This window comes from Strix aluco, chromosome 1 (genome assembly GCF_031877795.1).
Source record: "Strix aluco isolate bStrAlu1 chromosome 1, bStrAlu1.hap1, whole genome shotgun sequence".
NCBI classification, from domain to species: domain Eukaryota; kingdom Metazoa; phylum Chordata; class Aves; order Strigiformes; family Strigidae; genus Strix; species Strix aluco.
The window spans coordinates 150,925,214-150,943,233 of record NC_133931.1 but is presented as its reverse complement, the minus strand read 5'-3'; the positions used below and the strand labels follow the sequence as shown (position 1 = coordinate 150,943,233).

General features: G+C 37.1%; 1 protein-coding gene across 2 annotated transcripts in view; it reads right to left on the bottom strand.

The window, feature by feature from the left end:
- Positions 1-18,020, bottom strand: part of NEK11 (NIMA related kinase 11) — a 123,173-nt gene that overhangs the window by 83,378 nt on the left and 21,775 nt on the right. For both annotated transcript variants that reach the window (XM_074840014.1, XM_074840024.1), the window contains exons 4-7: positions 17,444-17,609; positions 12,211-12,329; positions 6,144-6,208; positions 5,515-5,641 (exon numbers count right to left, since the gene is read on the bottom strand). In XM_074840014.1, coding sequence (XP_074696115.1) covers positions 5,515-5,641; positions 6,144-6,208; positions 12,211-12,329; positions 17,444-17,609 — 477 coding nt within the window. The remainder of the gene's footprint in view (positions 1-5,514; positions 5,642-6,143; positions 6,209-12,210; positions 12,330-17,443; positions 17,610-18,020) is intronic.

The following is an 18,020-nucleotide window of genomic DNA, read 5'->3' as shown; positions in this document are numbered from 1 at the left end:
TGTGTTTCTACAGTTCTGGTCTAAGCATGATGTAAGGACCATATTCAGCAAGAGAAAATTGCTTCCTGAATCCCATAAGCAATCTGCACATGACCCAAACATATAATTTAATTACTTTTATAATCTTAGCTTGTATAACTGCCAGTGTTATAAAATTCTAAAATGGTCATTAAACTATTCAGCCAGCACATTTGGTTTGATGGCTCTCTATATTCATGAATAGGTTTGACAAAGGTCCGAAACAGCACTTGGTTTCAGCAAACTTGATGTATTACTGTTTCATGTTGAAGCTACCTATGCTCAATTACATCATAAAATGGAGCTTCTGGACAGGCTTCAGTGTATTCTCTACAATATCAGCCGACAGACCTCTAACTTCTGCTCAGGAGAAACCACCCTGAGGTTTGTGGTGCTAATTGTTTACATAAGCATTGCTGTCCTTTTAACATCTGATCTTTTGTAGATCTTTCCAACCTATGTTACAGTTATTCAAAGGCTGTAAGATCCAAGTTAGCTTTTAAAATAAACTCCAAAAGCCAGATAATGTAAATACATATACCTTATATCTCTCAGTCTGATCATACCAGAAGGTCTTAAGATTCCAGAGTCTATGAGCACAGACAAGCAAGCACAATTAAAAGGAAGGACCCCAACCCTACAGACAAACCAATCTGACAGTACTTGATGGGAGACATAGAGTACAATGGATTTACATGTGACTGTGACATTGTTTTTTCTCTGGAAGACAAAAAGGAAGTTATTTATACTGCTCTTAAAAAGAATTTGCTAAGTCTCTAAGTGAAAAAAAGCATTTATTTTTCAACTAAATTATTTGTTATAATTTCTGCCTCTGAGATAATTTATAACATTTACTATACACAAATTCTTTGAAAAGTTCCTGGATGGAGTTTACCTTATATGATCATAGCTTTGAAAAGAAGAGAGAAATGTTATTGCTGATAACTGTGTCCACACACCTTATCTCATGAACTCAGAAACAAAATACGATACAGTTAGAATAGCCACTGCACAGATGGGCAGTCAATATTTGCACTCAAGGACCTATAACTGATCCTTGGCAGACTCCCAGCCAGCACAGATTTCAGTCTCATCTGAGAAACCCCAAACTTTCACAGTTAGAAAACCTGCAAAACTTGTGGGTGCAATACAGGCTACCTACTAGTGGCAGGCAAATCATGGTAACGTTATTCAGGAGCTGAACAGGGAAGTAGTTTCTGCTGGATGGGCAAGAGCGATGCTCAGTCCCCAGTATGCAAAAAGCAGGACCTAAACTGTTTGGGAGCCTTTGTGCCAAGGGAATCCCAGTTTTCTGGAACAAAAGACCTCTCTGGGGAAGATACAACAACACCCTTTAGCTTTAGGACTATTTGCAGGAGTTATCATTGACCTATTAGGTAAGTCTGAACTTTCTACATTGCATGAAGATAACGGAAAGTACAAAGGTATCCCTGTTGTTCAGAAAACCTCAGATAAAAGGTTAGCGCTCACATAATGCATTAGTGAGTAGTCACAACTGCCCTGAATGCCCTAAGTATCTGCTTTTAGTTTACTCTTCCCTGGAAATAAATGTTTTCATTTTGTTTGAATAATTCTGGGACTTAGAGGATGCAAATTCTTCCCAGACTAATGTCACAAAGCCCAAGTCTGTTTGGGCTGGAGTGATGATTTTTAGTCACTGCATGGACTGAAATGAAAGCTGATTAAAATTATTACTTTGGTACTTTGTTGGTAGACTTCCATGTAATCCCCTTGGATATATGATTGCTTTCTTAATGCAACAGGTCTCCATCTGCATTTGTTGGTGTTGGGAGACCTGTTCTGCCATGGTTCTTCAACAGTCTTCATGGGATTACATTGATATAATCTAGGTAGATTCTGACCCACTATTTCCTACTAACAATATTTTTAAAAATCCCTCCCAAAGAACAAAATAAAAACCACACATGCCTTGTAAAAAAAAAAAAAAAAAAAAAAAAAAAAGCGCTGATAAGCTAAATCAGCCTAAGGCCAAAGGATCTAATACATACACATAGCACATGTGCCTTAACACAGGGGATGAGTCCTACTTGCTGTGTCCCTATAAGTACAGAGACGGTCAGACATTTTCCAAGGAAAGAGTGTGTCACTGGAACACAAACTTAGGTTAAACAAGAAGTCTGATGTCTCTGTTACCAACAGAGGTTTGATTAAACTTTTGCCTGAAAGGGTTTGAAAATAACCCAGCTGCTCCTCCTGGACATCAGAGGTTCAGACCAAGGTCTCTGCTCTGATTCAGTCCAGAAACACTAACTTTGGTCCCTCACACCACCAGGAACCGTCTTAGCCACCAGGCTACTGGCTATTTCACACGGCTCCCTCTGCATTCTGCTTTCTATAAATTTTAAAATGTCCCAGAGAAGCAGATTGCAACCACGGCCCACCACATTACTTCACCTTTCCTGACCCTAAGAAATGCCTTAAAATGACACATAGTCTTCAGTTTGCTTGACACATTTATGCAGTGCCATAGTGCCAGTGGAGGGGGGACACCAGCCAACCCCCAACGTCAGCGTTGGTCCCACCATGTGGCATGTAAGGCCCAGAAAGGTCCCCAGGACCCCAGCACATCAGTGCCCCTAGGTCACGCTGTGCTTGTGTAAAAGTGATCCCCAACTGCCAAATGTATGCACACACAACACTGGTGAATCCCCCACCCGTCCTGGCCTCTTGAATGAGTCACTGTCTCAGCTTGGCTGCCGGTGCTGCACTGACTCTTCTCTGTCTGCCGACTGGTTAAGGGGAAGCACCAACAGGCAGCAGGGTTGGAGAACTGTTGAACTGAGACCAGCTCCCCGAGGAAGCTCCTTGCTCGGAAAGGAGGAAACCCCAGACTCTGTCATCTGCAAAGGCTTTCACTTACTGCCTGGCCAGTCCAGGCCCAGGGACAGAAAAGAAAATATGTGTGCCAATTTTAATTTGCCTCCTGTGAATTAAGATTTGGCATAAAGCATGGAATAGCAAAGAGCTCCAGCCCTGAAATTTTAACTGAGAACAAACATAAACGCTGCAGCTTCTCTAGGCTAATTCTAGAACTTCTGCATATAAAAAACTGTAAAACATGAAGCTCTTTACATCTATTGACCTTGGATTATAAAGGACGATACTTCTTGCACCAGCCACTGTACTGTGAATATTCAAGCCAGTTTTGAAGAGCCAGTCACATGAGATTTCAGTGAACTTGAAAAGCACAATGTCTCTTTAGAGCACATCATCAACGCAGCATAAATTAAGGTCTTTCCAATGAACAATGATTAACTGGACTGAACAGTGAGATGACCATGGTAATGTAGTGAGATAGCAATAACTGCCTTTTGTAGAAGATATTTTGTATTTTCTTATATTTAACATGGGAACACTTGTAATTCTGAATTTTTGTGTATAATAATTTGAGTCCTGCTAGAGATCAGAAGAACAAGTCCGACGAGAGAACGTCACTTCAGGTATGCTTAAAAGACCTGGGCAACTTCTTGATGAGCAACTGAACTTCCTGCAAAGAGGCACAAGGATTTTGTCTCACCTGGAGCCTCCAGGGTGGGCTCCCCTGAGTGTTCAGGGACCTCTTGTAGTTTGGCCCTTGTTAAATGGGGCAAATGTAAAAAAAAAGAAATCAAACAGAATCATCACTAAAAGATTAAATTAAAAGATTAAATTACAAAAGTATCAATCAAACATACGAGTCATGGTAGTTGACAAATCCTGATGAAAAGAGAGCTTCTTGGCTCAGAAAGAGAAGGGGTTTGTGGGCTGGGGGTCTAGTGAGCAGGGCACACCTCCTCCTTAGTGCCCCTATAGTGAGGGCCAAGAAGCTCCTTCTGAAGGCAGTTCCACCCTCATCTGAGTACTCTTGGTACTGCCTTGGAAAGATGACAAAATGCAAAAGATATAGCAGAAAGCTGGGGCCGGGGGGGGGGGGGGGGGCAATTTCTTCTGCTACTTTGTAAATTTTAAAAGGGTGATCAACACATCACCTATAAAAATATTGGACCAAACTCTGCTTTCAGTTACTCTGTACAACTTCAATGACTTATATGATTGACACTTGTAACCACAAATAGAACTTAAACATCTATTTTACATTCCATTTCAACTGCAATAAATTATTCTTTATAGTAAGAGATCACAAAAGGCAGGTTTCCCTGCCTATTCACTTGTTTTGACATCTTTTGAAATCTTCTCTCAATATACTTTTATTGACTACATGTACTAACTGATATTCATTTTGAAACAGATGAATGAGACAGAATCCGACATCAAATTCATCTCAGTTCAGCTACACAGACCGAGAGATGAGATTCCTGACATATCCACTGACTGGATTGAACATGTTAATTGTGAAAAATGGTTGCTACCAGTTGAAAGTACAGATGACTGTTCTCAACTTTCAGAATTATATCCTGCACTCACAAGTATATTTTGAAAAGGCAGAACTGAGCAGAAGCTAAATTATCAAGTACACAAACTGCATTCCAGTGGCCAAATATTTTACAAAAAAAATTTCCTTATTTGAAATATTCGTTAAAAAGGAGCCTTAAGATATGTATACCTACAGAAAAAAAAAAAAACAAAACAAAACCAACAAACCAAACAAAAAAACCCTACCTCTTAAGAGAAGAAACAAAGCCCATTTTATATAAAAATACTATGACAGAATTAAAAAACAGAATAGTTTTAACTATCAAACACAAGATGCTTTAGGACACACATACAAACAAGCCAGATATTTTCCCCATTCCGAAAAATCATTCTTCATCCTACCTTGTAAGAATACCTGCACATCTAAAGGTTTCCTAAGGTCTTTCAACAGATCTCATCTTCTCAACTTGATTCTCTAATCATCACCTTAAAAGTCTTGATCTCAGGAATTTGTGTCATCTAAGTACAAAACTGACACTTTTCTTTCTACCTTTAAGCCTTTTCTAAAACAGAGTGCCTTTTTGCTTCTGTCCTAACACTCCAGCCATTCTCATTTTCAGCTCCCCTTCCAAGTACCTTCTTCCTTTTCACATTTGCCAATGTTTTTCAACTCAGTTCCTAAGAAGGTCCTTCTGCTTCCCTCTCAGCCACGAATCAGTCTTTCCTCATCTGCTTGGAAGTTTCACAGAAACTATTTCACCTATTGCAATATCAGAAGGAAAAGGATTTCCCCACTTCCTAGCAAATCCTGAACTTGGTCTACAAACATCCTGTGTCATGGCAGAGACCAGACCTAAATCTTACTCTCCTTTGAAGTCCTAGATAACCCAAAATAATAGCAAACTACATGCTTCGTAACAAAAAGAGCAAACCTGAAAATTGCAACGTATGATACAAATGTCCTGGAATAGTTTTAGTGGAGTAGTGTGAGCACCCTATTGAGAGAGCCATTAAAAAAAAAAAAAAGTTCCTAAATAATGTCAAATACTGACCTAGAAAATAAATGCCTAATCCAACTGAACTATCATGCCAACTACTCACCAAATGTCAGATTTTGTGTTATATCCCTGGTGCTTCAGTGCTTCTGGACTCATGTAGTATGGTGTCCCAGTAAATGTAGTTGCCAGATCACATGAACCGATCAAAAGACGGGAAACTCCAAAGTCCCCTAAAAGTAACAACAGAAACAATAATCTATTCATATAAATCTGTATTTGTTCATATAAATTCTTTGTGTTCATTGTTAGACATGAGACAATGACTGTATGTCAAGAAAAAATATGCCAGTATTTTAAAATATGGAAAAAACAATTTTCTGCAATTCTTCAAAGTAAAGTCACCACAAGATCACAGAACTATAGAATGATGTATGTTTGAGGAGGCCTCACAAGGTCACCTGATTCAAACCCCTGGCTCAAAGCAAGGCCAACTTCAAAGTTACATGAAGCTGCACAGGTCCAGTTCCAGCTGAGCTTGGAGCACCCTCAAGGCTGGAGATTTCACTGACTTTCTGGGCCCCTGTTCCTGTGTCTGACTGTCAAATAAATGTTTGACCACATATCAAAATGATATAACAGACATGAATTTATTTGAATTTCCTTATTGACAAGATGTCTGTTGCACTGTTCTATCATACTAAAATATATCTTTAAAAAGTATGGAAATCTCACCAATTTTAAGAAGATTATTTTTCAAAAATATATTCTTGGCTTTCAAATCTCTGTGAAGTATCCACCTGGAATATAATAGGAAATTCAACGTCATCCGACTGGAAGCATTCACAGTCACGTATCAAGTATCTCAAGTGATTAACTTCACTCCTTGTTAGGAAGGCCAGCCCACCACTGCTACAGTCTAACCCTGACAATGCACAGACGATAATATTAAGGAGTTTCATATAAACACAGAGGTACACTCACAGATATCCACATGCAGGATGAGAGCCTAAGCAGCCAGGATAATAAAAATGCACCCAGAGATCCCAGCTTGAGAACACAGATACAGGCTTAACATGAGCTGCAGAGGAAGGGAGAAAAGCAAGTCTTCCTATCCGACTCTTCTTAAAAGCATTACATCTTATTTTCTGCCAGGAGAATGAGATGTCTCACAATAGAATAAGGGATGAGAAAAACAGCAATAAGAGATTCTCAAAGCTCAGGGAACTCTCCTTCAGAGAAAATGTATTGCTTGAAAGACACATATGTATATAGACCGGGCTAGTAGTTCAAATTTTTACAGTAATGATGTGGAAGATAAAATAATTTTACAAAGAAAGAGATCAAAAGGAAAAGAAAAAGAACAACTAGCTTTAACAAACTTATTTTTCCATCAAAGACTGAAACAACATCATACGCTACACACAAACAGCATCTTCTCAATTTCTTGAAATCTTAATCTGTGACAGTAATTCTCCAGCCCCTTAGGAAAATAAAATATCTCTACAGTATACAAAACATGTTCTTAATTATTTTTTGTTAATAACGCTTCCAAAAGGCTTCCCTGCAACCTCATCTAAACTAGAACTCATCCACTTTTAAAAAGCTTGATAATACACAGTATTAGTTATCAGTTCTGCTCAGGAGGAAGTTAGAATAGCATTTGGCACCTACTGGCTACAGAAGCTATATTTGCTAATACAAATACTGTAGTCATTCAGCCATTTAGAACAAGTAAAGAAAGCAACTGATGCTCTAAGATTCTTGAGATGTAGGCAGGAAAAACAAATATAGTAATAGATTTTAATTGTTCTTGAGCAATCCTCAAGATTCATTGAATTATTAAAGTCATATGCATTGAGATACTGAAATTATTTTCAAAATAGTTTCCATATTAAGTCTAGAAAATATGTATTCTACAGCACAATTTAAATAAGCAATTTAGTCCACAACTCATTTGAAAATAATTTTTGCAAGAAGGAAAAAAATTATTAAATTCAATATACTCAGTTCACAAACAGGAAAAAAATGTGAAAAATAACTACTAGAAGACATTGTAGCATGCACGTAAACTGAGCATGAAAAAGAAACATTTCCAGTTTTATAGGACATAAAGAAAAGAGTTCTTTATGTTTCTTAAGGCAATTTTTCCAGTTTTTGTCCTAAAAGTAATGCTTGCAGAGAAAGGTTTGCACATTGGAAAAAATTAAAGTTTTATTCAGCATGCCTCCACTGATGTTTATAAATAATTTGTTCTCTATTTGACAGCTTTCTTGAGCAATACATGTACACTCATCATAATTACATCAGTAAGGAAAATAAGCTAAGGTGATACTCATTATTATTTCATAAGCCTACATATACACATAGTTTTATATAAATCTTATACTGTTAATTTAGATTCATAAAGCCTTTCCTTACTATTCATCACACAGAGCCTTTGAAAGAACTTGACTTCACTGAGTTAGATTTTTCTTGCATATTGTTGTTGAGCATTGGTGGGTTTTAACCTTTTTTTAATTATTATTAATTTGTAGAAATATAACCACGGATTCTTTGAACCTAAAACCTTCCTGGATAACTGTGATTTGAATAACAGGTATCTTGAAGTCTAAAAACTATCCAGAAAGCTTTCAGGAGCATATTATTTGAAAAGATGATGAAGATAAGATGTTTGGGTCACATTAGTTCGAATTGGAATGTAATGCTAATATAAGCTTGCAACTTACTGATGAAAATGTTATGCACATTATTTGCATTACCAATAATTATAAGACGTTTTTATATATTAATATGACTAAGAAATACTTGGAACTTCCTATGATGATGTCTCTCGATGCAAGCCACCTTATTTTGCCAGGATATATAAGAAGATAAAGAAGTTACAAGCTGAAACCTTAACTAAAAGAACCACTTTAATTCTAGTAAGAAATAAATATTGACCCCGCACTGTAAATGCAGTTTAAGAAAGAGTGTGACTTTTTGTTAAAGCAAGAGACAGACCTATAAAGGTAACATGAATTAACTGGGCTCCAGCAAAACTTAATCTAACTCGACAGTCAGTAAAGTGGTTTTTGATATTTTGGGTAGAAATTAACACTTAGGGGTAGTTTCAGGATTTGAGCTATAAATATATCCATACCTATGTTCTATAGAGTACCTGCTTGCTGTCTCATAGTCATAAAAAAGCAGCATGAAGCACTGAGCAGTGGGCAGCCTCCTTGAATAAAGCTTTCTCTGCAACACACCAGCAAGTGAAGCTGATTGAAGCTGAAGGAGTTTACTGCTGTGAAATATTCAACAACTAATTTCTCTTTTCTCTTTCTGAAGAACTATTTAGAGAAGAGGTTCTGGGTAAGTCTGAATCCTGTACTAGGGAAGACAACATGAATCCAGATAAAGTACTTGGGCAAAGCCTGCTATCCTGTAGATTGAAAGCAACAGATTTGTTTGCATAAACAGTATAAAAATCTCTGTGTTGGCACACTCTTCATAAAGTGATGGATAATGTAATGGTCAGCTTTATACAAATTGCAGTGAAATGAATCAATGCCCTCACTGCCTGATTGCTGCGGTATCCATTTTGTGCACTGATTGTGCGATGGGCTACAAGTGTGCCAGAGAGTCAAGATGATGGTTTCATGCTAACTGTCTCTATCTAGATAAGACCACTGAACTATGTTGCCTCTCCTTTATTTCTCTCTCTGATTATATCAATGACAGATGAGGACTGACTATTTAATTCTAGATAATTTAGCTTTCAAGTTTAAAATTAAAAAAATCCTTCCAATTATGCAAAATAGCCAGTAGATAGCATAATGACCACAAGATATTCATGCCTCCTTTGGGATTTATGAAGCATAAGTAAAAGACAAGAATGTCTAATCTGTATAATTTTTATTATCACATGAAAAAAAAAAAATTGGAGGCAGCGAAAAAGTCCTATTTTAAAATACGTTTCCAGCATAAGAGTTTTCAGAAAGTGCAGAAGTTCAACTAAAGCTGTGCAGGAAGGACAACCAAGTGAATAGTCTATGCCTAAAACCAGAAATAGTAATTTTTGCTTCTCTGGAATAAAAACTCCCATCCACAGCAGCTGGATTTTCTAAAGAATGGCACGAGGAAGTCCAACCCACAGGTAACGAACACTTCAAGGTTCTAATTCTAAGGAAAAGTTTTCTTTGCATTAGAACATAGTTCAAACATATATTACAGCTTTTTTTCATATCAGTAGAAAAGAAATTATGTATGACTCCTCTATATATAAACAGAGGGCTGTTATTATGTTTCAGTAATTCAAATTATTTTCCACAAGTAGTTTTAAATTGTTTTAAGCCTAACCTTTTCCATTTAAGCTATTGTTTGGCTCTAAACTAATAAAATAAAGATTACATTTTCTAATGTGCATACAGTCAAAGAACACATAACACAATACAGGAAATGTAAATAAAAATAAAACTGTCAAGTCATTTGTACGTGTCTGGAGAGGTGCTATTAAATAGCTATGATTCAAAGAGAGAAAATGAAATACTGTTTGGAAAAATCAAATTGCTACTTTCACTGGAGAATTAAACAACTTTTCAGGAAACCCAGTAATTTAATATACATATTTACCAAAGAAAGTTTATTTATAAGATTTTTTTTTTCTAAAGATTTATTTGAGAACAAGGAGAAGATGAGAAAAATAGAGAGTAGACAAAAGGGATGTATGGGAAAACAAGAGTTTAAAGAGGCATGAGGAAATACAGAAAATGAAAGACAAAAAGAATAACTTATACAATAGAATGGAATAGTTCAGTTGGAAGGGACCACCAATGATCATCTAGTCCAAATGCAATGTTGTTATTATTCTGCATTAGTCTGCACAATGCATCCTCTAAACACATACATTACAAAAAGGATTTTACTAAAAGTGGACTTCCCCGATTACCAAAACTTTTAATGATAAAGTGTTAAATTGGAGTTTGAGGAAGGAAAAAAAAAAACAACCCACACTGCTAGTTTAGTTACATGGTCAGGATTTTTATTTCCATTTCCCTCTGTCCTTTTGGCCTGAGGTGAATGCTGAAGAGCACAGCAATCCAAGTGAGGTCTCTTTGCTGTGCTCCCATCACCGCAGTCTGTGGGGGTGGCACTTCATGTACAAGCCCCAGATAAATTGACATTTAGGAACCAAAATGCTCTTGCATCCTGGCCGGCAATTCACTCTGCCCTTTTCCCTCTACAGTCTGACGCTGTAGGTGCAAAAGCTCATTAGGCATCTATCAGTTTAGGTCAAATGTATCCCACATACTTAACTTCAGCTCAACTCAGAAATGGTTGTTCTTGGTGACAGGTGACTTATCTCTACCTACTGCTCTGTTGCAACTCAAGCTCAGGCAACCAAATTTGGCCCAAGTCCTGCTGTGAAAGATATTTGAAAGAGCTACATCAATTTGGTGTTTCACCAAAATCTTTTTTTCCCCCCGAGTACTCATGCAGGATGGAAGACCATGTATTCTAGTTCACATTCAGCTTGAAAAAGACTGAATTCTCATCTCCAGATTCTGGGTGTAACCTACTCTTCAAACATAAACATCTTCTCCCCCTGACTGCATTAATAATTTAGGCCATTATTTTAGGCAGATTAGCTCATCTGCCCCAAACATGCAGGTGATTACAGACAAACATCCTTAGCCTCTGTCAAGACAGTCCTTACAGCAATGCCATTCTTATTTCTAAAAATTCAATAGGAATAATAGTCCGAATAGTTCAGCTTGGCAGGATGAAAAATCTTGGACTTTTGGGCTACAATGTTCTTTAGAAAGGATTCTCTGTCTTGTTCATTAACATGACATTTCAGAGCTGCCAATAGGCAAAAGCAACAGGGAGGAGACAGAAAAAAGGAGAACATGCTGAAAGCCAAGTTAACTTCGACTGGCTCACTTTTTCTGAAAAGCTGCTAGGAAAAGACCTGGTATTCCCGTTTGCTTGGCCGTTCCTCCAGCTCTCAGTGTGGGTGGCAGCATGCTGGGCCTTCTGCTCCTGACTCATCACAGCCCTCGGTCTCCCTCACACCATGCTAAATAGTCCCACCTACCTCAAAGGTGACAGCACTGGATGACGCAGGAAGTGACCAGCAGGGCTCACGCACATATCCACTACACTGGTAACAAGGGAACTGTTTGAACCACTGAAGTCAGCCTGCCTAAATCACATTGCAGGCAAGAACTACACCCATGGAGATGACGAGATAGGTATTCATTTTTATCTACCCCTGCTCAAACCAAGTGTAATCACACATCACTGTCTGGATGACCTGCAGTAATTTTTTAGGTTAATCTTTGATGTGCAGGTAAAAGTGATGCCTGTTTTCAAGGAATGTTTGTATGTAACTTCAATGACTTTAGTGGGAGTACATCAAGCATTTATATTGGATTCTTCACATATTTGCAAGGGGTCCTAGTTGACTTCCCTTGAAAAAGCTGATTTTGTTTTAACCTTTTAATCCATTTCCTTCTAACAATATTGAACTATTTCTGTTGTGCTGAATTTTTCACTTGGCTCTTCGAAAAAGTATGTCTAATGCTGAAAGACATCTACCACTGTGCTGCTAAAAGATATAATACACAATGTTCTTGCAGGATAGATAATTAATTACGCTTCAGGTATACAACATATACTACAGCAGTTTGGTGAACAGGACTTTGTAACAATACAAGACAATCCATACAATTTTGTTTTTGTTTGAACATCTGCAACTAGTCAGTAAGTCTACTCGCCCCTCTCCCAAGCTAAATGCTCTCATATTAAATGACTGTACCTTTCATGCATATAGTTGACTCCAAGTAACAACTGTATAAACCAGTCTATTATTTGTCTTTGAGTGAATATCTTCCCAGATTCTTTGTACTCTTGAATTTTAAAGTCTAGATCTCCACCCTGAAAAATACCACAACATATTTGTACATTTAAAACAAGTTTTTAAAATGTCTTCTCTTTCATCAAAGTATAGGACTCCGCTTTCTCAGACCTTCAGGATTCCTACCACATAGTCTGTAAAATTAATGTTTGCACATGAATTCTGAACTCTCACAGCACCAAAAGCATACACAACTGAACATCAAAATGAGATCAAGCAGTCTGGCTGCATAGAAAGTAGGTCAGTTTTCTCTTAGTGTTACACAATATCGTCAAAGTTTTCAAAATGTTCCCGCTTCATATCACCCAACTTTAGACATGTGTGTCTGAGTTGTTACCTTAAACTCCCTTTATAGTTAACACAAAGGAACAGGCACCTCTATAGTGCAATTATCTATGCCATCTAGCTGTCTACCTCAGGAAGGGATGGATCACGTTGTAGAAATGCTGTTTCTCTGCAAAGATTTATGATGAGGGCCTACATTGACTGGCTAATATGTAGACACTTAAATCAAGTAAAAAAAATCTGCCCCGATTGCTCCAAATAAGTTCATAAATTTGACAAAAACATTTCCACTTAAGTCTGGCATTGCACAGTCTAAAGACAACTCTCATTTATTATGCTGAAACAACCATGTCAATATCAAAGAAACCATGCTGTTCTCTTAAGAATTAAAATACAGTCTCTTTAATTATGATACTTTGTCCCTCTTCCAAACTCACTTTTGCCAGAAACAAAGCAGAATTAAAGCTTCAAGAATCTGCAGCATGTGTTATTGTAAATACTTCATTAAAACTACAATTGATCTTGAAGTAACACTAGAAATGGAGCACTATGACACTCAGTAGGCAGTGAAAATAAACCAGAAAATACATACAGAAAAAGACTACTTCAGAACTGTAAGCCAGACATTTGGAAAAATCAGTTGAATAACAGTATGATGAAAGAGGTTTTTGAGGAGGCTTATATGAAAACTGTTCATTTTGCTAAAAAATAGACAGATGGTTGTCAGTTGGTTGTTTATCCAGTTTATAAAATAAGTGGATTTTATCTACAAAAATGCACATTAGTGGCAAGCACTCTGTTGAGGTAACTAACCCCAGAGCAAAGGGACTGTGAGTCTCACTGTACTCTAGTAACTAATTACCTCACATCAGGACAGCTTATTCTGCATAAATCATTACTTTTACTTTATACATTCTGCATCAAATCAGAAGTTTTATGTGCCATGGTTTAACCCGTACAACGGTACTTGTACCACTATTTCCCATCATCAACCCTCCTCTGCACTGTTGACTCTCAACATTTTATAATGTCTTTTCTTGATTTTCTGTTCCCCACACCACAGTGCTTCATACTGCTGCTACAAAATAAGCAGGTTCTGTCCTTGCAGATCCATCATTTCTGTCCTGTACTTTGACATGAATTTACAGTAATTTCTGTGGTCCCTGAGGTTCTAAGTTACAACATTCAAGTGAGTGTGTGGAAAAAAAAGGAAATAAGTTTTGTCATATATCAAAAATGTGTTCCCTGACAATGTCCTGCAATTTTTTTAATTGAAATGTCTGAATCATCTCATTCACTAGGGAAGGGAATATGGCTTCAGCTCTCCATCTGCCTCCTGCTGCAGCCCAGAGCAAAGCTCTTCTGGGAACCTGGAGCTCTCAGCAGCTGCTTCCCCTTAGCAACTCCAAATGTTCAACAGCTTCCCCCTGGTTGCTTGCAGCAGAGCGGAGGACAAAAAAAGAAAAAGTGTTGCTGGATACTCGGCTGCATGGCAACCAGATGGGCTGTCTCTGAGCCTACTCGCACAACTCAAAAATAATGACTCACCTATTCCAAACGGCTGCCCCAGACCACCCAGAGCCAACTGTAGCAATAGCCCAAGAGTCAGGGGCTGCTCAAACATGTGTCAGCTGGCTACTGGCCATAAGGGACTATGTACTATCCAGGTGAGGATAGATGAAGTGCATCAGGCTCCAGTGACCGTTTCTCCCTGTCCCAGTGCGTCCCCTCTCACAATCACTCATTGCCATGAAAAATGCAAAGGAAAGTGTAGGACCTACAGAGTTAGACTAGTGAATATTCTCTTAAGTTGGGGGACATTTTCTTCTAAAGGTCTATGCAGAAAAAAAGCAGTCAAATAAAGCACTACATGTGACCTCAAGTAACTGTATAACCTTTTACCTTCATGTAGACAAGACAGGTCTCAATGTCCTACAGCTAATTTAACCTTGATTTTGTGTCTCAAAAAGGAAAACAAAAACACATCATAAAAGATTTGCTGAAATACTGCTGCCATGAAACTCTGAAGAAGTTTGTTAACCCAATTTTGCATTTTGGAAAGTCAGTATAATGAAGTTCATAAGGAATTTAACAACTTAAGTACATAGGGAATTTCCAAGCTGCAGTTTCTATTTTAAATAGCAAGAGTATCAAACACACCAGTAACTTATTTAGAACAGCTTAGCATCTAGAGCTCATAACATGAACAGGCACTAATTGCTTTAGTTATTCCTTTTGCTCAGATTTCCTTAGCATATGTATCGCATCACAGCTGAGACCACAGCGAAGAGACAGAAATAATTGTTTATGGGAAAGTACAACTAGTTCTGATTTATGCTGTATTAAAATGATGGAACTTTTAAAGTAACTACTTTGTAAAAACTGTATTTTATTGAAGTCCAATTTATGTTACAAAATTCAATCCAAGGTTCTTGAAGGCATTTTTTTTTGAAATCTGACTTATCTGACAATGTTTATATTGCCTGTAAGATTCTGATTCAGGAAAACTGCCAAAGAAGCTCCACAAGAGGATCAAAACAGAACACGCATACTTCTTTTCTATAATTTTGAATTAATCCAGTTATAATAAAAGACGTCAAGCTGAGCAATGGAGACCAATGTTCTCTTTTGTTCACAGGACAGGTATAGCACGGGGCAGCTACATTCGAGCCTCACTCTATGCTACTCATGCAAGAATGAACAAAATACTGTGGCTAAAGAATAAGTCACAGTACGTTGGAGAAAAAAGAATAAAGCTCAGAGGATAGTTCTGTTTTCATGTCAACTTAATGTTTATTCTTTGTTTTGAGTCTGCTCAAGAGTACCAATTACTGCCAATCTGGTAATTATTCCATGCACGAGAAACTGAATGTACTAACATTCCTTTCCAAACAAGGATCAGGTAGCAATACATTTTTCTCTTTCTCAATTTATGTGCGATTTAAACGGGCATCTTTTAGGTAGAGAGATCCAAATCCCACCACATGCAAAGGCAGGTTATAGATAAGTAAATATCTATAGAAGTATACCTTCTGGAAATACACACACTAAACAGAAAATAAACTTTAAAGCACTGTGTGAAACTTTGCTTTATACTTTTCTTGTCTGAACATTTGATTAAATACATCGTAATTTCTTCAGTGCAATGATACTACATAGTGCATCCTTTTGGAAAAAGTCAGAAGCACATCCTAGAGGACCAACTGTTGGCCTGACCTAGCAAACTCAAAACTGAAAAGATTCATCCACATAACCAATGCACCCATTTCCTCTTTCTTCATTTGCCTTGCTCTAATACATTCTCATGTATTTGAGTATATGACTCCTAGATCCTAGGGTAACTCCACACCAAAACATTTCATGCAGGGTAGGTTACATTGCCTGAATAAAAAAATTTCCAAGGAGTGCTGCACCAGCTTGTAATTACTCTGGTGATTGCTATAATGCTTTTTTTTTATTCTTTATTCCAGATTTTTAAAACTTTATTCCAGATGAAAAAAAGAAAAATGAGAGAGAAAAAAAGAAGTGGACCAAAGCCACTAGTTCAGCACTATAATGCTGCTGAAAGAGGCTCCTTTATTCCTATAGGTTTAACTGATCTGGTGTTGGGCCACTTTCTACCACTAGTAGAGAAAAATGAATCTTAGTGTGCAGGAATATCTGGGCAGTTTGAATAATCCTTCAGTTCTGAGCTCTGGATTTCCAGAGACTTGGCAATACCAAATTTCCATCAAGCCACAGCTGTCAGACATTCAGAGAATGACACAAAGAGCTTCTGCACGGGTGTTAAAATAATGAGTGAACAATTATTCAGATTGCATGACAGAATTGAACATTCCGGATTTAATTTTTTAAAATCCCAGCAATAAACAGGCATTTAACTGTCAAAGAAAGCTTCTAAGGCAGTAATGACTTGCAGAACTAGTATTTCTTTAATTACTCACACAAATGCTTGAAGAAATGTAATTGGTTAAACAAGTCTGATTTGTGGACAGCTAACCCAGTAGTCCAAGGTCATTAGCTTCCAAGGCGTTTCAAATGTCTAGCAGAGCACAACTGAAGAGTCTGCTTCACAGTTTCATAAAAAGATCACTGTATGTATGACATTATTTTTTTAAAAGATCACATCTATATTTAATACAAAGTAGGCTCTTGTTTCATATAAACTCATAAAAAGCTGGCTTAAAAATGTTTAAATTCTTATTTTAAAGCCTTAAGACAGATTTCAGCAATATGCTTTTAAACCAAATGCTGGAGCCAAAAAACCTGGTAACTATATTGTAGTATATCCTGCTTTAATATTTGTTGTATCCACTACATGTGGTCTTTGACTCACATTATTCTTCACTTCATAAAGTCAATGCTGCTACCAAACTCATCACCCATATGATCAGGCTTACGCTTCTTGCAATCACCTCCAAATCAAAAGTGAGTTTTCCCTTCCTCGTTTGTATCAGATTTCATACCATGACCTGGTACTCCCAATCTCATCCTCTCTTACCTATCAATCGTGCATATGTGGTACAACCTTTCTGAGTTCACCCACAGATCTGGTAATGTGTCTGCATTTAAGTCTTTCTTGTAATACTGATTATAGTGAATGAAATGAACTTGTATTTAAAATTAGCTATTTCCTCTCCTGGTTTGTTTGTCTATGAGCTATGAGTCTCGCATGAGCAGGTAACATTGCTTATTTGAAATATTCCTAACAAGCAGCAGGTGATACCACGAGTAATAAATAAAGAGTAAATTCAAACTAAAACATTAAAAAAACTGGGCTGGGCTTTTAAGACTCTACTTTAAGCCACACATTCTGTCAAATTTCTTCAAAGTAATCTACAAGTCTCACCTCACAGTATTCAGTGATGATGCAGAAACTATCTCGCTCCACAAAGCTTGCATAAAATTTGACAATGGCTGGATGGTCTAATTTGGAGAGTAGTTGTGCTTCCAGATTTGCTTCAACTGTTTCATTAGGCTTTAGGTCTCCAACAGATATTTCCTTTAGAACCTTTCTAGAGAAAAAAAAAAACAAAAACAAAAACAGAAAAACAGAAAATATAAAATCATATAATGCTCAAAAACCCATCATAATTTCTTAAAATGCAAAATAATAACATTAACCAAGTATTTGGCAACATGAAATGATGAGGCAAATATGGATAAACAAAGAGAATGCATTAAAATGCAAATAAATATGCTAGTGATTAAGCAACATTTAAAAAATACTATTTTGAAGTATTTTTCCCACTAATTCCATACTGCACTGTTTTCTTTAAGACATGTTTTTAGTGCTATGGATTAGCGCATAATAATAAACATAAATAAAAAATCAAATCTAAGCTATTTCAAACCCACTCAGAGCATATGCTCAAGATTCATACATGAAATAAGGAGCAGAAATAAACTGTTTGGTTTTGCTGCTC